The 25,221-nt window shown below is 38.8% G+C and overlaps 1 protein-coding gene across 3 annotated transcripts in view; it reads left to right on the forward strand.

Moving 5' to 3' along the window:
- The window catches only part of FHOD3 (formin homology 2 domain containing 3), a gene marked incomplete at its 5' end in the record, with an annotated part of 402,496 nt that overhangs the window by 370,261 nt on the left and 7,014 nt on the right, over nt 1–25,221 (forward strand). For 2 of the 3 annotated variants that reach the window (XM_084282072.1, XM_084282074.1), the window contains 5 exons: nt 4,996–5,186; nt 6,942–7,134; nt 12,447–12,470; nt 14,987–15,158; nt 17,468–17,629. In XM_084282072.1, the coding sequence (XP_084138198.1) occupies nt 4,996–5,186; nt 6,942–7,134; nt 12,447–12,470; nt 14,987–15,158; nt 17,468–17,629 (742 nt within the window). Of the gene's footprint in view, nt 1–4,995; nt 5,187–6,941; nt 7,135–12,446; nt 12,471–14,986; nt 15,159–17,467; nt 17,630–18,431; nt 18,470–25,221 lie in introns of all 3 variants that reach the window. The other variant, XM_084282073.1, reaches the window with a different exon arrangement.

Consider the following 25,221-nt stretch of genomic DNA (forward strand, 5'->3'; position numbering starts at 1 on the left):
CAGCACTAGTATCTTCTGTTACTGAATGAAAAAGTATTCTTATTTAAAAAGTTTTTCTTCTTTTTGATTCCCTTGAATAATTTTCCCCATGCATCCAGAAGCTGGCCAGCTACATAGGAATTGTCCTCCTTCCCTCAATTTTAATTTACTTTTAATTAAAATACCAATTTTCTGGCTGTTTTTTTTTTTTTTTTCATCTCCTTCAGGAAGGTGCATGGTTTGTTACAGGTACCAGGCAAGGGAGAAGAAGGCAGCTTTAAGAGCAAGCAGGAGGAAATGATAACATCACAGGGCAGGGGACAAGGCTCGCTGGCAGAAAAGAATTGAGGATTAGACTAAGCAGGGGAGGAGGAGGTCTGCAGCTGCCCCAGGGACTCAGTAGGGATGTGTGGGGAGAAAGGAGGTGATTGCAGCAGAAGTGCTCCTCTGGCATCTGCTTGATACACTGGGAAGCAGAGAAAGGAAAAAAAAAATAGTAGGGAAGTTCGTGCCTGCCTCCTGCTCTGCTTCAGCAGGGCTTCTCTTGCCTTGCTTGACAGAAGGTATTTCTCTGCAATTATCATTCGAGTATGCCTTCCCTACGTTTCTTCAAACAAAAACAAATGCCAAAAGTCATATTACTTTCCATGGAAGGAAGCTTGCTTGGGGGTGAGGGCACGAGGTCTCTTAGGCTGGGTCATTCCTCACGGTGCCAGCTGCAAGGACAGCTGCTGCTGCTGCTCCAGGTCCGGGCACGGGTTAGCAGAGCAAGGGGAGAGGCAGAGCGGGGGGAGGCAGACTGGGGCAAGGGGGGAAGAGCTCCAGTGGCAAATGAGACTTACAGATTTGGTCTGAGAGAGAACAAATTCAGTTTTGCAGGCGCCTGACGGCATTGTGGTGTTTGAGTAATATTTCAGGTGAAATGACTCAAGTAGTGTTGTAGATGCCATAACACCAAGTGACCTATATCACTGCTTGCTGGTGTTACTTCCCTTCCTCCCAGACAGTGTAGACTTTCATAAAGCATTTGCAAGTACATCCCATATTAGTGTGTTTATTGCAGATTGTTTGAGGAACTAAAATGTAGTGGAAAGGTTTGTACTGTATAGATTTATCTGATCGTACCTCAATAAGCACATATGATCTTTAATTTTTAATCCGGGGACTGATTCAGGTTTAATCATGTCCAAAATTATTCGGGCAGGATGCCAACTCTTACCCTAGAACCAGAAATGTGTGGGCAGAAACTCCTTTATACTTTGTTTTTGAGACCTGGCATCTACTTCACTTACAATGTGACCAACAGGGTGCAGGTTGCACTGATGTTGGTCTTGGGATAATTCTTGTGACATCCAGTGAAGCAAGCCAGTGTGGAAATACTGGAGTAGACAGACTCCTGAATGTATGCCACAGAAGGTCGCTGCACTCAGATGACAGTGTATTTGCAAGGAGCAATTCTCAGAATTTCCTCTGGCACTGAACCAGCTCAGGAAAAGAGGAAGATTTCATGTTCCCTGCCAGAACTCATCCCTGTAATAATGTGAGAGTGAATGGTCTGACCCTAAGTTATAAACAGCTCAAGCTCAGCTGTGGTCCACTGTAGAAACTATCTTGAACTTTGAAGAAAGAAAGATTTTGTCTATGATTATGTGCATCTTTCTAGTACCCATGATAAAATAGTTGCCGTTTTATTGTGAATTTAAGGCAACATTTGTCGTTGGGAAGGTATCGGTATACTGTTTAAAGCACTTTGTGGAGAGAATAAAAATGCAGAGAATTGGGTCTTGCTTAGAAAATGTCTGGATTTGTTCACCACTAAAAGAAACAAGCTGTAGCAATAAATGATAAACATAGTAGCAAACAATAGAAAACTTATATGAAGTTATTGAGGCTGCATAACAAGTTATGCACTGGCCTTCAAAATACAACTTAGGATAATATACAGTGATTTTTGAAAATAAGTGCTTTTCAAGCAAAAATCTCAGCTTTACCAGTTTCCTTTCACTTATTTCTTTCATGTTGTTTTGTTTGTTTGGTTAGTTTTTGTTTGTTTTTTCTTTGATCCAGGTGTAAAGTTTTTGACCCTATACAAGGGCTGAATATTAATAGAGGAATTCTTTAATCAGATGTAGCATTGATAATTTTAGTAGAGTTCTATACTCTCAGTAGCAGCAAGAGTACCAGAGAATAGAGGAGATGTAGCTGGAAAAGGAAATGTGTGCAGAGCACGTACCAGATGAAGAAATTCTAGAGGAAAACAACCTGTTCCCTCACAACCTGTTCTCTCACAATTGTAAATGGAGAGGAGCCCATCAGGAGAAAGGAGGAACATATCAACTACATCCTACAAGCATTTAGAAAGTTGTTTTTTCTAAATTTATAGATGAAAATAAACATCCGGTGTCTGAAAGGAAAGTCACTTTTATTTTGCATAGCAGCCTAAGACCTCTGTTTCTTTCTCCTGAGATAAAAATGAGATTTATTTTTGAAGTTTTAGCAGAAGATAACAGTAAGTAAGACCAGCAAGCTTCATCTCTTTTGCATATGAGTGTAATGAGTTGCGGAGGAAGAAGAAGATGTTTCCACCTTCCTCAAAATCCTGGGGGCTGGGCACAACATTGTATGCTGCTCTCTAAGGAGAAAGCTGTAAAGGCAATTTCAGATTACTATTTCCTTTTATTCAGCGGAGTATACTCATAAAATAATACCATAAGAGTTCTTGTCTGACTGCCTCCTGTTCTGAGGTCACCTGGAGCTGCAACGTGATGTGAAGCTCACCTAAATTCCTTCTTAGTCACAGCTGCAGGCAAGAATTAGTGCACCTTTCCCTTCAAGAAAGAACGAACAAAAAACAAATCAAACTACAAACTACATGTCCCTGCGATCATTTCTTGCTATTATAAGGTATTTGTATTTGTAATCCTTCCATTGTTAGAAGACACCCCAAACAGAACAACAATAATAGCTAAAATGACAAGAAAAAGAAAATTACAATGATATTGCTGAACGCTGTGATTGTTTTTAAGAAGTTGTGTACAATTACTGATCTGGGTTTGGACCTCTGCGCTAATTTTTCATGGTCTGTTAAGGTGAGGCTAAAGTATTGCTTTGCAAAAGGATTTGTATTTTACTTATATTTTCCACTGATACGAGTACCTGCTGTTTTATGATAGAAATGTGCATAAAATAGAGAGGCTTGTTGGTCACATACTGATCAGATTGATGCTGCTCAGAATAAACTAAAAGTTTATTCATTGTCCACGCCACATTTGGATTCACAGTGAAGAGAGAAAAATGGCATTTCAGATGTCATGCAGGTAGTACTCTAAAGCTGCTTTTCTCATGTGTGCTTTAGATATACCATCTATGGAGAGCAGCAATGTGTTTATCATCAACAATGAAAATACTGACCTGGAAGGGACTTTTTTTATTTTTTATTTTTAAAAGCATATGCGTTGATATGCTAAAGAAAACAAAAACCCCACAGCTGCTCTACCTCCAGGGCTTTTTTGAATAGCAGAATGGATCAAAGGATGTTTTTATTTCCTTATGAAGAGGAAAAAGTCACCACATTATAAATCATGGCAAGACCAAATACAATCAATACCAGGAGGTTTGTAATCATAATGCACTTCTCATGGCTATACTTAGCGTAGGTCTCAACACTGGGTACTGCATACAGCTGAAAACTTCATTCTGTGATGTATAACCAACTGAGGTTGGAACCAATATCAGGAATTTTGGACTTAAAATAAAAAGAAGAAAAATTATGTTGAGACTTACTTCCATTGGATATTGATCTCAGCTGAAAAGACTTTACTCCAAACCTCTGCAGAATTGTAATAGTTGGTATCCAAGGCTCATTTCTTTTGCAGCCATTAATAGCTTTTAGCACAGATAGGAAAATTCACCTCCTTTCAAGCACAGTCACTCATGCAGGAGTGAACTAAAACCTGTCTCTGCCACTGATTTTCATTTAGCATTAAGGAATTAACTGGAGTACTGGATCATAACATCGCAAACTACTGTGTTTGGAATCTGACGGCTAAATCTGTGTTTTATTGCTTGAGTTCATCTGAACTGTGAAGTGGTATTATAAAATAAATTTTTCCTTTCTTGGAGTTTTAGAACACACTGGGCAGTTTTATTTTTCTTGTGTTTTTTTTTTTGTGTTCATATACTTATGTGCTGTGGAAGGGTTTTTACACCACTTCGTCCAGTCACTAGTAACATATCCTAAATGCCTTCTCTAGACTACTGTGATTTGAAAACCTTTTTTGGTTGATGAGTAAAGGAGAACCTCTCTTTCACCTTCAGTGGAACGTGTTGGCCTCTGTCCTGATGAACATTACTGTAGGATGCAATAATTTATTTTAACTGTGTTGACGGATTTTCAAAACCATCATATAATCTTGTTAGAAAATTCATAATGTATATCAAGGAATGAAAGTTAGTACTGAAATCACTAAATAACACTTCCTTTGAATAGAGATTTAAAAAATCCTGGCCCATGAATTTTGTGATTAGAAGTAGATTATCTATTAACAAGTCAGTGCACAGCTAGGGAATATATCCAAGTACTTCCTAAATTGGCAAAGTGTTGGCTGGATACTACAGTGAGCAGCAAGCATGGTATAAAAAGCTATGAGTAGTAGAGAAAAGGATTAAGGAAAAGTGAGAGAAAGTTTTTGTTGCCTCAACAGAAATAATTGGGTCATGCAATCGCTTGTTGTAGCTATGAAGATTTTAGCAAGGGAAAAAGCACATCACAGTATTTTATTGTCCTTTCTTCAGGTCCTAGGCCTCCAAGACAAAATAAACAGAAAGATATAGACAAAGTAAAACAGAAAGGGGCATTTCTTAATTATTTAGCAGTAATTAATAACGTGAATTAATATTGTTCTGCCACTAGAGTGACCCTGTCTTATACATGAGTTGCACTGTTCAGATATCCAAAGATACTGTCATAGCGTTTTGAGTAAAGTGTTATATTTTCTATTATTTTCTCTTTTTAAGGTTGACTTTGAACAACTCCAGGAAAACTTGTGTCAGATGGAAAGAAGGTGCAAAGCGTCATGGGATCACCTTAAGGCTATAGCAAAGCATGAGATGAAGCCAACTCTAAAGCAAAAGATGTCTGAGTTCCTGAAGGACTGTGCAGAAAGAATCATAATCCTGAAGATTGTTCATAGAAGAATAATTAACAGGTAAAGAATTTAACTGGTGACAGTACTCGATGATATGTACTTTGCTAAAATTATAAATTATGACATAACACGATTTTTTTAAGTGTGTATAGGTACATATTACAGCAAGTACATCTACCAGGATGTATATGGTGCATATGTTCTCATTCACACCTGTTCAAGACATATCCTTACTCAAGGAAGTTTCTGTATTTCCTATAAAAAGAATCAATAATCCAGGCAATCATTTGTTCTCATGTTGCAATAATTGGGCCTTTGAACTCCTAACTCCTTAAAGCTAGCATCTTTGTGACTGAGTTGCTATATTTTCTGTCCTTCCCTGAATACTTTTTAGAGGGATTGGCTTGCTGTCTGGTTAACAAGAATATGCCGTGGAAAAATATTGAAGTTCTGATGATAAATTTGTCATATGTGGAAGCTGAAAGGGGTCTTGTACAGTGAGTTTTGTAAGCAGCACCACCCCTGTCTGCAAGATCTATGACTACTTCTTTTATGCCTAAACAGTAGGAGACAGATTTAAGATTCCTTTCTTTAGGACTTGCCCTTGGATTTAGTTTTATCCAATGAAATTAGCCCTAATTGCAGTGTTCTGAAATGTACTTACTCATGATAATTCTGCATAAACCTAAACTTTTTTTTTCACATACACATATGTGAAAGCCATTGTTTAAGTCATCGGATTAATGTAGCTTTAATGTAGATTAATGTAGCATCGGATTAATGTTTCTTCAGTTTATTAATGATATGTTGAGACATTTTCCAGCTAGTGAAGAATTTCCAAATTACTTTGGTCAAAATTAGGATCTGCATTCCAAATGACCCCAAATTTGTCAATATACAACTGAGAAGTTAATTCAGTTCTTCTTCTGTTTTTGCAATGACCTCTTTTTCATGCTATAATTAAGCAGAAATACCAATTGCAGGAGAAGGGAAGTGAATTCACCAATTTACTGTAGTGTTTATAGTATGCATTGTATAAGTAAGAAAAATACTAACTTTTTCCTGTTAAGTGCTGCAGAACTTCTGTAGACTTATCCAAAAATGTCTCTGTTTAAATGCATCTTTCTAGGATTGGGAAAACTTTTATCATCGAGGATATGGATGCTGTTAAAAGGGATTCACATGCATTTTTAAACACTCAGTGTGTTATTTTTGATCATGCAAAATAGAAGCAATAGTAAAAGTTGCAAATAGTGCAGAAGCTATGAATGCCACAGAAGCAGTAAAATTGTGAATTGAGAGTATCCCAAAATAAATTACTTGGAAGATAATATAATTTTATGGTCATTTTTGTGAACGAGAAATTCTTTTCTTCTTGTGTTTGCTAGCCTGTAAATCTGCATTCTTCTTGTCTAGACTTTCCCCAACATCCTAGCAGCCTCTTTGAAGTTGCTTAATACAAATAAATAGGATTGAAACTTAATAAATATTTTTTTTCTATAACTGAAATGAAATTGGTCATTCACATTCCAAATTAATCATATAAAGTAGATAGAGTTCCATAAGCGTCTTATCTCCTGCATCAGCCTGGGAAAATGGACTGGGATGAAGTTATCATAGACTAGGCTTTCATGTTTTTAATTATAAACCATGGCAATGTTACGCAAAAAATCCATGAAAATTTTGTAGCACAAAAAAAAATTATGTGAGTTAATAAAGTAATAAATGGATGCAGTGAAATGTTTTGTTTTGTTTTCCTATAAATGATCAATAAAGATTTTTCCCCTTTGCATTAATTAACTCATTGTTTTCCAGGTTTCACTCATTCTTGTTATTTATGGGCCATCCTCCCTATGCAATACGCGAAGTCAACATCAATAAGTTCTGCAAAATTATTAGTGAATTTGCTCTGGAGTACCGCACCACCAGGGAACGAGTCCTGCAGCAAAAACAGAAACGAGCTAACCACAGGGAAAGAAACAAGACCAGAGGGAAAATGATCACAGATGTAAGTGGCAAAATATATGTCCCACAGCACCAATTTTTAAAACAGTCTTTCACTGGATGTCTTATATGAATAGTCGTTAATCTTTATTTTTATTATTAGGGAGTTCTTCTACTGTAAATAGTGGCCTCTTTTCTTCTAAAAGACAAAAACTTGCAAGTCCTTGAGTATAGGTTTATTTTTCTTCATGCTAGTTTATAGAATGCGAACAAACCAAGATTATGCATCCAGAAAGACCATCTCTTTGTTGCACAGACAATGCAGAGAATCTCTGGTAGTCACTGAAATCTGTGTGTACCTAATAAAACAAGAATATAAAAAGAAGATAAATACTGGAAAATTAGGATGCTAGTTGAGGACATGTGCACGTCATGAATGATGAACCGTTGTAACCATTTAAGTGGTTACAAGTGAATTTAAAAAGTTGTTTTTTTCCTCTATCTTTGAATATTTTAATATACACTCTTTGGTGTTAGTATTTTACATACTATTACGTGCGTAGGTACCTATATATGCACACTTATGGGTGTTTTCTTCTGACCTTTAAAGCACAAAACAGCCTATTTTATGGGAACAAAATACTTTGGGGTTCTGAAACCTGACACATTAATGTTCACAGTAGGTGTTACTCTTCAAACTTTGCTGATAGTGTTCCTGCATACCAATAAATTAAAATAAGATTAGTTTTCTCAGCATAGTAAGCTTTAAAATCCCCTTGACTTTTTAATCTTTTTTTTTTTTTAAGTTGATGTAGTTTGACTCAATCCAAATAAAGTTCTAAGAAGTGCCAGTACTTAATAAAAGTTTCCATCTGTCTCAAAATCCAAATCTGGAGTCTCGATTAGATGAGAGTATATCATTGCATATGAAGCTATCCCTACTTTTAGCATGAAAAGTCCTAAGCTGATTTCACTTTTATGAGTCCTCAAACTTAAGTTGAAAAATTTGTATGTGTTGAGATTGATATAAATTAAGATCGTTATTAATTCATTGACTCAAAGTCATTTGTAGATCTTTCCTGGCAATACCCTCTTTAAATCTGGATATCTGCCTCATTTACAGTGAATGTTAAACCTGTGCTATTATCTCAAAACGTTTTCCTCTTGGTCTTCCTTGGGAAAGGAAGGGGCTGTGATTTTACTCAAAGGATATAATATAGTCAGGCAAATTTTCAAAACTACCACTGAGGAACTGACATTATTTTATTCAATTGCTGCCCAGTTTTTCTACAATATTCTAGAGGACCTAAAAGATAACATTAACCAGAGAGATTGGTAAATTAAATTTTTTGTTTCCTGAGGTAGCTTGAATACTTTTTACTAGTTTAAACAATACAAAGATATGAAGGAGTTCCTGTGTTCCTAGAATATGACATAATGTTTCTGTCTTACTTGGTTGTGGTATGACTGAGAAGCTTCTCTAAGTCCTATTCCTGCAGAAAATGTGAGAGAAAAAGGAAATCTGACGCTTGGAACCTGGATTCAGGAAGCAGAGAAGGGACCCTTTAAAACACGAAAAGGATGAGGGTTGATAGGTAGTCAGTAATGAGTGAGGCCAGGATGATGGTTGTTTGCTGAAAACGTAAGAAAAGAGGTAGTTAGGCCTCTCCCAGAAGCAGATACTATTGGGAGATGTCATTTGTTCAGCTCAAGACAGTGTTGAGATTTGACAAGAATTAAATGCCATCTGACAGCTGGTATTCCACCTAAATCTTTCAGGTCCACAGAAAGGGAGCATTTTTTGCCTACTGCTATTTAATAATTATATAATGGTCTTAAAAAAAATCCACTTTGAGGGAAAAAAAAAAAAAGAATTCTTTGAAAGTCCCCTTATAAAGATGTTCTTTAAGAGAGTTTTTCCTGTGGCCATATGGTTATTTCACGACTTAACTAAAACTCTTTATCTGTAGCCCAGTAGTTATGGCCTCATTTATGTTTCGTTTGATTGCAGTACCTGGTAAAACAGAAATAGAAAGTTGCATCAGGCTGTTTGTCACAGCTTCCTTTGACAGCTGCAGTAATATCTATCTCAAAGTGAGCTTCCAAGTCAGCAGGATGGAAGATATTTGTGTGTGAAGAATGATGAAAAAAAGGAGTTTTATTGTAGCATTGTGTTGGCTGTGCTTTGTGCCTGCTTCTGATTTTCTTACTGTCTTATATTTGAATGCATTGGAGAGGGAAGGTGTATCAGTAGCGCACTGACAGTATGTTGAACTAGGTAGAACTGTAACACCGATGGAAGAAATTCTAGATCTTGGCATTGGAAGGAAACTCGTTGTAGAAAGTAGTGCTAATAAGAATAGTCATGCATAATTTTAACTTCTGCTTTGGGTGACCTGGAAGGCTATTTATTTAATTGGCTATTTGATGTCTATTTCACTACCCTTTTGAAAGTTTCTTCGGGATCCCCTTTTCATCGCCTTATAGTACGTTGTTTTCAGGCAGAAGAAGAGGGTTTTTAGCAAAAACAGGAAAGGAGTGAGCCAGAACCATCCCAGTCCTCGACAGGAAGGCACATCTCGCCTATACCTCGGCCCCCTGCAGACTTGGAAGGCAGAGGGGTGCTGGCTCTTTGCATGGAGAGAGTCTGCTGGCTCCTCGCATGGAGAACTTTCATCAGCTTCAGCAACTCCTCGCAGGGAATAGGGCTGAGAAACAGGCACGATGAGGAATATTTCCATCTTTATTTTAGTCTTTTACCACAGATCTTTATGTTTATGTGTTCTTTAATAGCTGAAATGGACTGGGCACTGTCAGTTTAAATTTCAGTGAAAGTTGTCTGCAGGAGAGAGACGGAGCAGAGGGGAAAAAGAGAAGAACAGTAAGTTGCCACAGTTTCACAAGGAAGATTGCCTGGTCTGTGTAACTTTATATCTGGCTTTAGCCAGTGATAGCAGTCACTTATTTCAGGCACACTAAAAATAACAAGCAGGCAAAAGAGGGAAGAAATGCAATTATAGATATGAGTCTGAGCTTTTTAATGATTTTTAATAATAGTAGGTAGTATAAGCATCTGTCTCACAGATTTATGAAGCTCTGCTTTTTATGATACTTGAGAGTTTCAATTCCAAAATTACTATGTAACAGAAATAATATTTTTAAATGGCAAATCCACCATATACGAATGCTAGCCTAAGGGAAAAATGGGAGGGAGAGAGAAAAGCTCTGCAAATTGTCCTGCAACGTCCAGTATTGGATGACAGAAGAATGGAGCAGCCTTTTTTTCTTAAAATTAGCATCTTGTGCTGACAGGAGGTATTTAGTATAGGAATATTGTTCCAGTGCTTTTTGGTAATATTACATCTGTTAAAGTTTTCCTAATTTATTAACATTTCTCAGTGTATTTTCAATGATGAAATGAAGAAGGAAAGGCAGAACGTACACAGCTGGGTGAGAGCAGATTCCCTCCCTGAAACAAAAGTTTGATTAATTTTTTTGCTACTTTGAGTCCTATTCTCTGTATTTACTGATTTACTGGGGGCAGATGGCTCTCCAGACATGGAAATATGAAGGGGACCTTGAACCACTCCTCCTGAGTAGTTATGGGTGTCAAACAACAGTGGTTCTGGGTTTGAGCCCCTTCCATCCAGAGCAGGGGGAAGAGAAATGGTAATGCCCTGAAAGCCAGAGGAGCACATTGCCCTTAAGATAAGTCCCCTGCAAATCACTTTTAGGTAGACTAAACGGTCAGGAAGGCCAGGAACTGAGACTTTCCCTGTAAAGAAGAAAACACACTTTGGTTTGGAGTGCAGTCCGTAATGTGTGTATTTTGTTCTTGTACCTTTCCCTGAGTGCCTTTGCATATTTTTAAGCTTAAATAGCTCTCCTTCTGCTTTTTATTTATTAGATTGGTTTGCATATGGGTTAGAATACAAACATGTTCTTGCTTCCCTTTCTTCTCCTTTCTGTTTCTTATTCATGCCAAAAAGTAAACAGTGGCGGCCTTCAGAAGAATAGCTTTACGGTGTGACTCCCCACCCCCCGGGGGGTGGAAAAAGCAAATGGATCTTTTCATAATGCAAAGGGAAATACCTGCTGAGGTCCCTCTGCAAAATATCTGCTTGTCTTACTGTCAGTGCCACTGCGTCCAAAGCAAAATAGACATCTCACCCTTTGAATAAAACATATCCTTAAAAAGTAATGTTAATGTGCTGCACAGCACTCTCACAACTAATCTTCTTATGGAGATTGTGCTGAAACTAAGCTAAGGGCCAAAGTAAATCAGGCTTTCATTTTTAATGATGAATGTTTCTGGAACAGAATGTATCAATCCCAGACAGAAATCACAGTTGAGATGGAGATAAGGTCAAAAATATATATTAGTAACTCAAGGCAGGCGAATAGAATTGATGGAATGCTACTTAAAAAAATAAAAAATAAAAAGATGCATCAAATTTCTAGGGTATGTTTACACTTTATAAACAGTCTAAACGAAAATTATGGAAATAAGGAGCCCAGATACTTGAGAAACTGCTTCACTCTGGGAACCATCTATGTGGGGTTTTGTACAACATGGTGAAGAATTCCCCAGGCACTTGGGAACACAGCTCTAAATACTCTAATACTTCCCTGTAAACTCCCAAATTCACAAACACTCCATATCCAGTAATATTTTGATATGCCCATTACATTTTATGTAATGTAACTGTCAAGGCAATTTTACATGCCTGCTGTCACAGAGGGTAAAAGCCCTAAATGACAAAGGTCACTTGCATGTCTGTAATTTCCAGCTACTGAAAAACTTCTAGTGCGTATTCAGAGACTGCTCAGCACTTGATTTTAGTCCTCTGCTAAACTTGAATATTAAAAACAGCTTAAAAGAAAGAATTAAAGCAAGCACTTAAGTGTAGAGAAAATGAATTGCCAAGAAGCTGACCTCTGCACTGGGAGAAAGGACCTCCCTGTTCTGAACAGAGCTGGCAAAAGGAGAGAGCCCTTCCTAGTGCTCTCAATTTCCACAAGGTGAAAAGTGGGCAAGCCACAGCATGACTCAAGGGAGAGAAATGGGATGGTTTAGGGATGATCTCAGTTCATAATTTCTCTAAGAAAAACCAGGAAATTCTATTTCAAACCCTGTCCTACTGACAGTGACAGTCTGTTCTGTGTACAATAGGATAGTGGCTCATTAATTAAAAGACATTAGCCAGCTGATTGTCTAAGGAATGAATTCCTTATATGTTTTGTGTTTTTATGGCCTCCTGTAGCTGCATAAACAGTACCATGGTTACCTCTTATTTTGTTGTGGTTTGGCCATGCTGTCCTTCCTAAATCTTGCTGTTTGTCCTTCTCTGCCCTGTCCTCTGTTTCCGGTGGCAGACTGATGAAGAAGAGGATGCCGAGGTATGGTTCTTTGAAAGAGCATGTCATTCCCATGTCCCCTGTGTGCTGTGACATCTAATTCCTAACTCAAATAGTATGGACTGCTCAACTCCATCTGCTCAACTGGAACTATGAACCATGACATTTTTCTCATAGCTTTTTGGCTCTATTGTTAAGAGTGTGTTTTTGCAGTCAGCTTTAACCATATGCATACCTGCTCTCTTGAACAGGGCTATCTTGATCTGAGGCCTTAATAATTTTAAGTTTCATCATTTATTTTCTTCAGTGTCTGTTTGCTAAACTGCAAAGTAGCTCCGCTACCCAAAATATTAGTGATCTGAATGTTATGGGGATCATCAGTTTCATTGGGCTAAGGATTTCAGTGATAATTTCATAGTCATTATTAATCCATGTGTGCCCAACTATGACTATTTTATAAAGTGTTCAAAAGCATCAGGATATAGGGAGGGAAAGCAAGTTGTAGTGGTTATCTTTGCTGTATGAAAAGTGACCAAGATACTTCAGGAACCATAGAGGTAAGCCATGGACTAGTTCATACATCTATCATAAATTGCTCCTGAAGATGATATTGAAATTTAAAAAAGGAGTGAATAAATAACTTAAGAACTATCAACATTTGCTCAAGATGTTTGGGCTTGGGCATTAATCTACATCAGTGCCTGAAAACTAAGGAAGTGAAATTAAGCTTCCTGGCTATGTAGCTTCTCCCTAGTGATGGTTTATGCTGTGTAGCTTAGGCTGCAGAAAGAAAATTACAGAAATTAGATTTTTTATGCCAAAGTTTAACTAATGTGTGAATACTAACAGTTATGTGAATACTTTATCCTGTGTTTTTTTTCTACGGTGGTACTCATTACATTTACAACCCATTGAATATAAGTATTCTTAGTGCAAAAGCTGCATGTACTTTCATGGAAGTTTCTCCCTAATTTTGGGTGGGGTTCTTTTGTTTTGTTTTGTTTTTATGTCTTTTAATTTCACATGTAATATTCTAGCACTTGCACACTCCACATCAAAATATTGCAAGCTAATATTTTAAAAACAAAACAAACTTCTCAGTATTAAAACTAAGTATCACACTGGTATATTTAGTTTAGTGCCTTATAGGGATTAGTGTTTCACTACTCAGCTGGCTGTCCTACCCTGAAAAGTCATCATGTTAGAATAAAATCATCCTGTCATTGATTTCTTGATGGAATTTTTTCAGTTTGCAGTCTAACAACCCAGGGAGACTTGATCAAAGCTCTGAAAGTAGGCCTGAGCCTTTTCTTCCAATTTACTGTTCTCTGAAAGAGAGGCTCTGCAGGTTTGCATCGCTGTAGCTGACTGGCTTGATACCGTCAAGTTAATAAGTAATGTTGTTTAGTATGCAGAGGAGGAACAGAGTGCAGCACGCCTCCCTTTATCTTTGCTGGATCTGTGGGAATAAGAAAGATTAAAAGAAAGAAAAAAAAACACTTGAGTTTCTGATAAGTGATCTGACTGAAAACACCGAGGGGTATTATTATCTGTTGATGCCTGTTTGCTGGTGAGAGCCTGTCCTTTCTGCAGCTGGGGCTGTATTTCAGATGTGCTGTCGTGCTTCTGTAGATGAGAGCAATGGGGAGAGCATCAGCACTGCAGGCCGGAGGAGGAGAGCAGCCCCCGGCTCCCACATCCAGCACACTGCTGCAGACCCCTGCCCTCCTTAGAAAGCCTCCATTTCTCCCGTCATCTACCTGGCTGCCTTTCCAGGGGGCTGTTTTCAGCCACCGACGGAGCTGTCGCTCCCGGGCGCTGCGTGCGTGCGGTTAGCTCGGCCGCTGTTGTTCGCGTTGTTGTGGTGACAGCGAAGTCACGGGTGGGCCGGGGAAGCAGAGGGCAGATTCCAAAATCTCTCTAAGGTTTTGTTTGTTCTTCTAACTGCTGACTGCAATTTTTGTGTTTTGGCCATGGAATAATTTGGCTGGGTGTTTTGGGACTGGGGATTTTTTCAGCATTACTGGTGATGTATTTTAAGTTTACTGTACATATCTGCGTTTTAGAGCAGCGTGAGAGCTCTCTGTGGAGCAATGCAGAGAGGCAGGAGGGAGATGTCTTGTCCCCAGACCACCCTGCCAGTCCTGCCGTGTCACAGGATGGTGATGCTACAGGAAAAAAAAAACACAACAATTTACTTGTGTCAGGTCTCATGCTGTCCCCCTCAATGTCACATCTGACACACAGCCTGGGTCAAAGGTTTCAAAGCAAGCTTTTGCTTTGTACCTTGTCCTCGCAGAGAGGGGACCAAAATTACAAAGTTTGAGCTAGTGCGTCCATTTTTCCTCTGATTTTGTCCATGCCCTGCTGCTGCTGTGGTGTATTTTGGCTCGTGGTGTGTGCTCTGGGAGAGGAACCACCGTTGTTGCGCTCCTTGGGGACTATCTGTACTCCCAACCCCATCCGCAAGGACAAGGATTTAGGCTTTCACCCTTGCAACTTGCAGTCTCAACGCTGGCTTTCTTGGTTAAAACAACAAATCCTCTCTCTTCCCGCAGTCCGGCAAGTTCTCCAGCACCTCGCCCCCCTCCCAGGGCCAGCCCCAGGGCCTGCAGTACGCCGAGGACGCTGCGGAGCACGAGAACATGAAGGCCGTGCTGAAGACCTCCTGTGTCGGCGGGGAGAGCACCACGGCACTGGGGGTTCGCACTCGCAGCCGGGCCAGCCGGGGTAAGTGCCAGCAGCTTCTTCTTGGCCACCTTCCTGGTGGCACGGCAGCCTCAGGGTGACCCGAGCACACGTGGTGGCCCCCTGGCAGTGCCCTCACAGCAGAAAGGGTCAGAAGACCCCGGTGGTATTTCCGTGCTGGAGGTGGTGAGCTGGGGCATGGGGATGCAGAATAATTTCCCTGAAGTTTTAAGGTGTGGGTTGCAGTTGGAGGGTGTTGGGAGCACAAGCTGGCGCAAGTTGTTTCCTCTCCCCCTGTCAACTTGATTGCCCACTCACACCGCAGTTTTTATTCCTGTTTTCGTTGTGGGGGATTCATGGTTCATGTTTTCAAAATGGGGCATTCATGATGTAGTTTTCTCCTTATTTTCAACAGGAGCAATAGAAGGTAGCAATTCAAACTGAAGAGAAAGGGCCTTGCAACATTTTAGGAATCATGGGAGAGAAAAGGGTCAGGAAAAAGACAATGAAGCTTTTAAAATCTCCCCTGCTAAACTGTAAAGCTACTGGATTAAGTGGGGCCTGGGGACATAAAAAGAATCTGTGGACAGCCCTGCATCTCCTTGCTGTCCTGACAGATACCTCCTTCCCTGAGCTCCACAGTGCTCTGCTGTTTCTGATGTCAGCATGGGTGATTTCTGAAAGTTTACATGGAGGAAATGAAAACCTGAACCAATCTGCTGTTTCCAACACTTGATACTCTAAAAGAAGGGTTCACTGGTACAGCCATTTTTGGCAATGAAGTATTTGCTTCTTGTCCAAGGCATGATTCACTGATACACCTCTTCAGAAGGGCAGTCACTAAACCACTTCCTTGTTGTTAAGTCAACTGGTGAGACTGGGCTCACCAGTTCATTTTCTGTCGTCTTCCCCTCACCCCTTCCCATACAAATGCTACCTGGAAGATAGTTTTGAAATAAAGGAGAATGCACCAACATTTAAGTTGCTACTCTTCTGTTTTCATACTTCTTTTCCCTCACATCTAGATACCTTAAACTTACTTGGTTCTTTTTGATGGCACTGATACCATGGTCAGAGCATTCACCACTAAGTGTGTGTTTGTGTAGTTTATAAAGGTTTTAAACCCTGATCCTGTCTAATTTAGAGGTTTCACAGCCCCAATTTCAGAAGCAAGCCAACTAGCTGGAGTATGAAGATGGAATAATTCAAGCTGCTCTGCAACAAGCTGAACAGCTGAAGTAATCCACTGAATGCTAACGAGCAGCGTGTCCTGATAATGAGAGTCAGCTTGTGTTCCCCTGAAGAATAGCAGAGGCAGAGGAAGGGTGAGCCAGACAGAAGCTTGTCAGGAGCACTATCATAATAGAAATGCCCTTGACGAGAGCCAGGAGAAAAGCAGCAGAACAAAGTGCTAATCAAAGCTGTTGTTTATTGACATCATGGATGTGATATGGAGCGGTCTCGCCAGTAATTTTTTAGCTGTTTGCAATTCTACCACACCCACTCTTTTGCAAAGCTCACTGTCAGTGTCCTCAATACATACTTGCCTTCAAATTATTCAAAAAACAAAAAGCATGCGGAACAGGAGTCTGTAGTGAAGGAACCAAAAGATGTGTCTGACACACAGCTATGAGGAGTAAGCAGTGCCAGAGACTTGGGATCAGAGACATGGCTCACTTGTTTGTTTGTGGTTTTAACCAAAATTGCTTATTTAGCTTTTCAGCTTGCCAATGACTCTTGCTTTTCTGCTCATAGCAGCGTACGTGCAGTTGTGCCAGGACACATACAGCTTTGTGATGAGAAGGTGAATTCTTTCTTGTGAAAAGGAAAACTAGATATGTCTAACCACATGTTTTCCCTTTTCCATATCCTCTTTGCACAAGCCTGTGATACAGATGCTTAGAAACAGATTGTTTCCTTCTTTTGGTAAAAAAGGACCTGTCCTGCTGATTTTCATCAATTCCTAACATGCGCCCTGTCTTCTAGTCAAAGTGTAATTGGAGCAGAGGGGAATGTGGCCACACAATACTCCAGGAATTCTCATCTCCTAGACAATCTTTAGCAGACAGTTGCCAGTTATATGGTCATGAATAAGACTCAAATGCCAAAGGGAATCAAAAGTTGTAATTGCATTTGAGCTCTCCATTCTCTGCTGATACAGCAGAGAGTCTAGGGTATTATTTAAAGATATTCTCCATTATGCAGAATGTTCTACTTTGGCTGGTTCGAAGTAGCAATGACTGGGTTGCCTTTTGCAATTCTCAAAAAATAAAAAATAAAATTGCATAACCAAAGTGACACAAAAGACTTGTGTTTTCTTTTTCCTCAATTCATTTGCTGGACTTTTCCAGGCCGTATCGGTTCGTGGAACGCTGGCAATGACGATTCACCTAATGCAACAGATGATGCAGCAGATGAGATCATGGATCGCATTGTAAAGTCCGCCACCCAAGTGCCAAGCCAGCGAGCGGTGCCTAGGGAGAGAAAGCGGTCACGAGCAAATAGGAAGTCGTGTGAGTAAATGGCTATTAAACATCTCAGAATAAGCAAGCATGCACGTTATTTATGTATCTTGGTGTATGAACTTGGCCTGTACCATGCAGACATTCATTGGTAGTAGTTTGAGAGTATACTTATGATTGGCATATATTCCTCCTACTATTGTTTCAACGATGTTGTATGCAGTGGGTGACTCTTTTCTACGGAACTTCAAATGTCCTTAGCAGTAATAGAAGAAGAATGTTTTATGGTGCTTTAGAGTTTCTCTTATGACAGTACTTATTCAAAATTAGAGAAGTCGGATCAGGACCTCAAATACTTGATGCTGCTTAAATGTCATAAGGTACTATGAACTGGCATAAAGATTAACAGTTGTATCTGTAGCTGAATTTAATCTTAAAGCAAAAAGTAGTTTGAGAGATTTCACCTTTAAAAAAATTTTTCTTTTTCATGTTATGTACCATCCTTCCACAGCCCTGAAAGCAAGATGACAACTGCTGTTTGGTTGCAAAGTGGTTGTAGAGAAGCTTCCCATGGGAAGAAAAGGTTGCACTTTAATAAGGTGGTCTAGTGATGTAGTGTGTCCACAAGGCAGAGCTGTGGCACCTAAGTTCAAGCAATTTGATTTTGTGCTGTAGAAAATGCAATGCTTAAGAGGTGATGATCTTTTGAGGTTTGCTTTTTTTTTTTTCCTTATGTGCAGGGACTGCTATAATTACTGTGAGATGAATAAGTACCCAAAGGATATAAGATTTTGATGTTTAATGTCATTCAACATATGTGGCTTTTTGACTACCTTTCCATCCATCTTTTTAGCATTTCTGGGAAGTTAGGACAAAGAGGAGTCAACAACAGTGAGTGAAAAATCACACGGATTTTTTTTATTTTTTTTTTTTTGTGGAATTGCTCTAACAAAGTTGGTGATCAAGAACACTTGGTCTAAGCAGTAGCTGATTGCTATAAACTAGCATGTGCTGAAAGCATATTCACTTTCCCCAACATGCTAAGAAAGGAAGTTTTGCATGTGGCAAGAGTAAAAGCAAAGGCAACACTGAATAGATGAGACAGACCTTCAGAAAGGAAAATGAGCTGACACTGGATTGTCTGTCTTACTTTTTGTCATGCACTGTGCCGTACCTCCCTGTGGCATCACCTTCTGCTGCTACCCACTTCCCCCACACGGTTCCGGTGTTCTGCACGTGCTGACTGCCATAGTTGGCTTGTGCATATGAAATAAGCCTCATGAATGTGTGACTATTTCTGTGGTTTATCTTGTGCTAAAATATTTCCTCTGTTAGCAGCACTATCCTCACGCGCACACACACACACACCAGTCTTATTTCTGCTTTTTACCAGGTGAAAGGAAACACTTGCTGCAAGGAAAAAAAAAAAAAGGATAATGATAATAATAATAATATATATTTTTCCATGGAGTTGGCTTTTATACTTATTCAGTGAAAACAGTAACAAGGATTAAGCATTTAGTAAATGTTTAGGCTGTGACTGATTTCCACTGTAATTAATCATGATAGACTCCAGCTCTTTTGCTTGTTTGTTCTTCAAGATCTGGATGAGGCTCTAAAGTGGATTAAAAGGCAGTTTCAAAACAAACATAAAGTTCAGTAGTTTAGCATCTCTTTTAGCTGACGTATGCTGAAAGAAAGTGTGAAAGGAGTATGTCTTAATTGAACTATTTTACTGCAATAGATAGTCAATATACCTGAGAGATGAAAAATGAGGTAGTTTAACTGTAAAATACACTCAACTGGACTGGTAGTCTGGCACCTCCAGGAAATGAGCAGAGACCAGCCTTTGTCAGTGCAAAATATACATTAAACAAGCAGAAAATCTCCCTGGTAGAAATACAATACAATTCAGGCTTCAGGCTTCCATACGCATCTTTTTGCTTAGTATTAAATCTATTTGTGAACATCAAAGTGAAACTCAGTAGTAAGGAGTGATTTTCTCTGTGCGTCGTGTTGCACATGTCTAATTGCTTTCAGTGTAGAAGTGGAAATCTTGCAATGCTCACTTAAAATTCAGCAAAGGTTTTAGTGAAACTGAGTTGAATTTTGTGTCTTTAGCAAAATCAGAAACCCAGACTTATATGCGTTGTATACATTTCCCATGGTTTAGGTAGAAGGATCTCATGGGCAAGGGATTTTTTTTTTTTTGCCATAGACAAAGACATCAAAATATGAAATAAAAATCAAGTGCTACTCAAGTCATTTATAACTAAGGGAAAACAGAAACAGGAATGTGTAAGAGGTTGTTAAATTCAATAATTAGTTGTAATGGGAAAAGAGATATTTTGATGTGTTCATTTAGCCATTTTACCTTTTGTAATTGTTGAGAAATGTGACTGTATGCTGTATGCAGAGAGCTTAGTTAGATCTTAATGATGTGGAAGAGTTTGAACTCTCAGAGCAATCATCAGAACCATAAATTGGGAGGAGAAATAAGGCAGTGAGTCATCCAACAAAAGACAGATGGAAACGTCTGTATCTCTTAGTTGAAGATGTGAAGGTTCACTGATAAATCCAGATATGACTGAAGCTGACTGAGAACTAGTAGGAAGGAATTTGTTCAGCAGGAGCTGAAATGGACTACTGAAAGCTTATGTACAGTAAGTACATGATGACTGAGTTCCTGTGATGATCTGCAGAGAGACAGAACTTTATTCTCACCAACACAGTGAAGGCTTTTAAAGACTAAATCTGACATTTAAATGTACAGTGACCAACTGGAAGTCATTGCCTCATAATGGGTGTTCAGTGACCTGCCTACCAGACATATTAGACTGGTGTTATATATGAGAAAACAACATTACAGTTGTATTCTTTCATCAGAAGCCTCAACAGAAAGCCACAGGATTGAGCGAGCCACAGAAGCTGAAATGTTCTGTCACCCCTCGAGGTGGTCGTTCAAAGACAGCTTCAAGGCAAGTTGCCATGGGAAGCTTCTGCAGTTGTTGGTTTTTTTTTGCTCTGATGTCTTTATTCTGTGTGTAAACAGACTCCAGCCTCCAGAGATATCAGTTCAGCATATTTTAAAAGCATAAAATACAAATTAGTTTGCAAATATACTGTTTCCGTTCTTGAAGATTGAGGGCAGCTTTCTGTGAGAAAGGTTTTTATAGCATTATGGGGAGTTGTTCAACTCAGTAAAGAAATAAAAAATAATGTAATTAAGATTGTCTGGTTCTTCTATAAGGTTAGGATGACCTTCAGAAACAATGTCAAAATGAACAAGGAGTGCAAAGGAAAATTGGAGTAAGGAAGTTTTAAGAACCGTTATTTTATTTGATAGTCCAAATTCCAATGGATACAATTGCTAAAGATAATTTTAACAGCTTACAGAACATTATTATAGATGTTGCAACAGTTGAATTGGGGGACCAAAAAATGAAACTCCCTGTATGAGATACCACTGAGATTTCAAAAAACAACCATCGAGAAAGGAGTTTATTTAATACAAAGAGAGCTGAATTAAAAGACTAAATGCAAAGTGTATAAGCAGAGCCTGCTGTGAAGATTACAAGATGTGAGATAAGAGAGGAAATATATAAAGAAGACCAAGGCTGTTCCTAAATGGGAATTTCATACTGTGATAAACAGCCTGTGTCAATTGTTGCTGTCTGGGGAAGGAGAAAAATAAGTATTCTTTTCATGGCAGCTTTGAGACAACAGAAGACACTTAAAGATTAGGAATATCATCCATAAAAGACTTTGCTTAAGTACATCTAATGAAAAAGAACCAAAAAAGACCTCAATAGACAAGTAGGAAGTTGATGCAGTTTTCCTTTTTGTCGTGGCTGTTTATTTAGAACATCCGTCCCCTAACCTAAATTCATTCTTTCAGGACTAGCTTTTGATGGAGATGCCTTGCCATTTTTGTGTTGGTCCCATTGAACTGAACAGATCTGCCTCAGAAGTATGATACAATGCCCATGAGTCAGTGTCACAAAGATCATACTTCAGTTTACTAATAGTGAATCAGCATAAAGAGGTTATTCATACTAATTTTGGCATATGCAGCACACTGCCTGGAAATGTTGAGCCAGACAGGGTAGATATCCGACCTCTGTGATTGACCATGGCAGGGCTCTGAGAAAGAGCCAAAAGTCCTAAGGTTTCATTACTTTGTTCAAATGCTGATTAAGCCACAGTGTATCACAAACAGACCATCCAACATGCAGATACCTTAAGGCAACTAGGCTAAAACCTGAACCTGCATGTATCTTCCTCCTTTACGAAGTAATTGTTGGTATTGGCAACCTTCATATTTGAAAATGTGTTTCCTGGCTCCCTAAAGTAAAGGCAGTTGACTAAGAGTAGGGATCCCGTCATGTTCTTGCTGACAAATAATTTCAGATAGCTGTGCCAAGTAGACAGGTCATCTTTAAAGATGAGTTGACCCTGAATGGTCATAGTGTAGGATTCAAGTGTGACTAGTATTTGATGGTAAGGAGCACATATTCCAGTGGTGGTTGCACTGGATTCCGCTGGAGGCACTGAATGAGAAAGTTGAATAGCAAGGGCTTGGTATTCCCCCACATTGTTTTTATCTTGGAACACCTCTGTGTGTGTGCGCTCTGATTTCTCTTAGATTTTATTAAAATTAAAAATCAACTTTAGATTTGTGCTGGAGAATTGGGCTTGGAGCAGATAATTAAATCAGAATTTAATCCAACATTTGAATGCAATAACTTGATTCGAATAATTTGTGAAGTTTAAGAAAGGAGACAGGACGGACATGATAACACCTTGTTCTTTTATTTGGTGTTGGAATCATATGTTAGTCCAATAATATATACCCTGTGACTTACCTCTGGGGTATGGAAACATCTCATAAGGATTTATTGATTTATTTGCATAACGACTTGTGGGGAGTAAAAAATCTTGCAGTCTTTATGCAGAAATGGATCTGAGGCATGACTCAAGTAATCTGTGAGACTCATACAAGGGGACTGTGGAGGAGGTAGGAATTGAACTGAGATTATCTGAATCCTAGACAAATAAGCTCAGAGCTGATGGATTAAATTTAACAACAGAACATCCCAGGTCAGGTATTTAAATACGAAATTCCACCTTCAGTAAAAGTGAAATAGGAGTTAGCATGCTGCAGTCATGTGCCAAAATAATGGTAAAAACTCTGCCAAAGGACCAGGCTTGGAGACAAGCTTGGAGACAAGCTTTAGACAAGTTTTAGTAACACATTCACTGCTGCTTTGAAATAAACATGTTTATAAGCAAACAAAATAATGGGTGGGAGCCTATTTGAATCCAGAGGTGTGTAACTTTTGTTTGGAAATCATAGGGTGCTTCAGTTAACTTTTTCTCCTTTTCTTTGTTTTTTCATGATTTTTCATTTTCACGTCTCTCCACTTACTTTTTCTGGCTATGAGAAGATACAGAAGTGCCAAAATACCAGGAGGGAGACTGTTCTTCTGGTATTTATAGCCTGACTAAAAGCAGGAGTTAATGGAAATTATGCTTAAAAAATATATACAAGAAGAAAGTCTATATAGAATACTTTAAAGGCAAGCAACTTTACTTAGAATTTGCAGCTAATTATTTAGGATTTGAGTAACTGAATCCTATCAGGAGCTAGAGGAGGTGTAATCTAGAATAATCACTTATATTATAAGTGATACTTACTTAGCAACAATTCTTTGCATTTAGAAAAAGTAAATGTTTCGTAGATGGTATTCAGTATCAAGGCAGTTCGTCCTCACACAAAGTACTGAGCCTTCAGAAGGTCAATACCCAGTTAATAAAAATCCAGTTATTGGATGAAAACACAGTGTGAGATAAAGCACTTAAAACTCTGGCAGCTGGAAAGTTAGCTCCACTGGGTGCCAAGATAGCTAGTGTCTTTTGGATGCCTTTTAGTAGTACATTCTTTCAGCCATAGGATGGCAAGATCTTTGCAAGACTGAAAGAATCAAACTCAGTGGTCTACAATTAAAAAAAAAAAAAAAAAAGAAAAAAGACAATAAAAAGTATTAATACTAATTAATATGAATGAATAATGCATACAGCTGACCACAGTAGGTGGTAGCAATGGATGTAACGAGTGTGAGGCCTATATAGTCCCGTGTCTCAGCTGTGCAAGAGGCCAACATAAACAGCTGTAGGGAGGAGAACAATAGGGGCAGGGTAATTCTGTGCAGTCCTACGTGAGATATCCTTCAAAACAAAAGGTTTTCTGAAAGCCTGGTTTAAAAGTCTAGTAAAAAATTATCTGTAAAAGAAGCTTAAATTCATTTTCCAGTCGCTGCTTCAGAGGAATCTGAGTCGTTTCCATAATTAATTTTATTCTGATACAAGTTACTTGCTCTTGGGCTCATATCCTCAAACTTTCTCCTCGAAGCAGCTTTATCATTCTTATATAAGGAAAGTCAGATATATAATTGTACCATTAATATCTACAGTACATTCCTTAACTTGATCAGAGTTCATTGCATAGATCATTGCATAGTTCATTGCAGAGATCATTGCATAGACCTAGGATATCAGAATTCAAAATGTGATTTATTTACCAAAAAAAAAAAAAAAAAGGTACTTTTTGTCCCCATAGGGAGAAGACAGAGATATTGAGCACTGTACAGACATTCGCATTTTACGTTAACAGAAGCACAGAGGAGATGTTGTAGGTACAAGGAGAAAACTGCTGCTGCAGTGAGTTGCCCCTAGCGATATTAGAGTGACCACCACTTTGTGTGATTAAATACCTTGCCCAGACATGCTACTCTGTGGAGGAAGAGGTGACCACAGCTCAGATTTTGGTCTGAGCAAAGAGTACATCCTGGTGGCAGGTGAAGCATGTCCCAGCAGGATTCCACAGCTGGCTATTAGCCAGACCATTGCCGCATCCTTGTGCTGTGTCACAGCCACTGGGAGAACAAAAAAGAAGTGAGTGATCTGCAACCTCCACTGCACTTTTAGACTAACACTTACAGGTGCTGGAATTGCTCTGGGTGTCTCTTCTCAGCCAAATGGCACTTTCTTTATTACAAGAAAGAAGCAAAAGTAATGTGGGAGAAACTGGCAAGCAGTGAGCAGTTGGTAAAAAGCAAGTGATGTCAGTACATGTAGGAGCTGTTCATGTTCCCTGGTTGCAGAAGTTTTGTATTGAAATCTTAATTTCAAATACTTTTGTTATGATTTACACTTTTGGTACTTTTCCAGGTGTAGTTCTGTAGAAAAAGTTAATTTTACATCATTAGTTTGCATCTTCCATGAGATACAAGTAGGTGATCTCACTTTTACCAGTTTACTTTTCACTGTGTCAGTGAATTCATTTATATTACCCTGTTTACTTTTTAGTTGTCATATCATAATGGTATATGTCAAGGCTTTTGAATTCTTGTTACGGGATTCATTCCCAAAATTGGGATAGTTAAGTTTTGAGTACTAAAAAACTAATAGACAGTTGAGTTGCACAGTGTTAGCCTAAAGTTGATAGGATAAGTATTTTGTTTGGTTTCTTTCTGTGATAAAATGTCTTTCAAGTTTGCTAATGGTCAGCAGTATACTCTTTATATACATCTTTCCTTCCTGAAAGATTATTATTTTCAGCATCCAAGTAAGAAATCAGAAGC

This window comes from Netta rufina (genome assembly GCF_964035555.1).
Source record: "Netta rufina genome assembly, chromosome: 2".
Taxonomy (NCBI): Eukaryota; Metazoa; Chordata; class Aves; order Anseriformes; family Anatidae; genus Netta; species Netta rufina.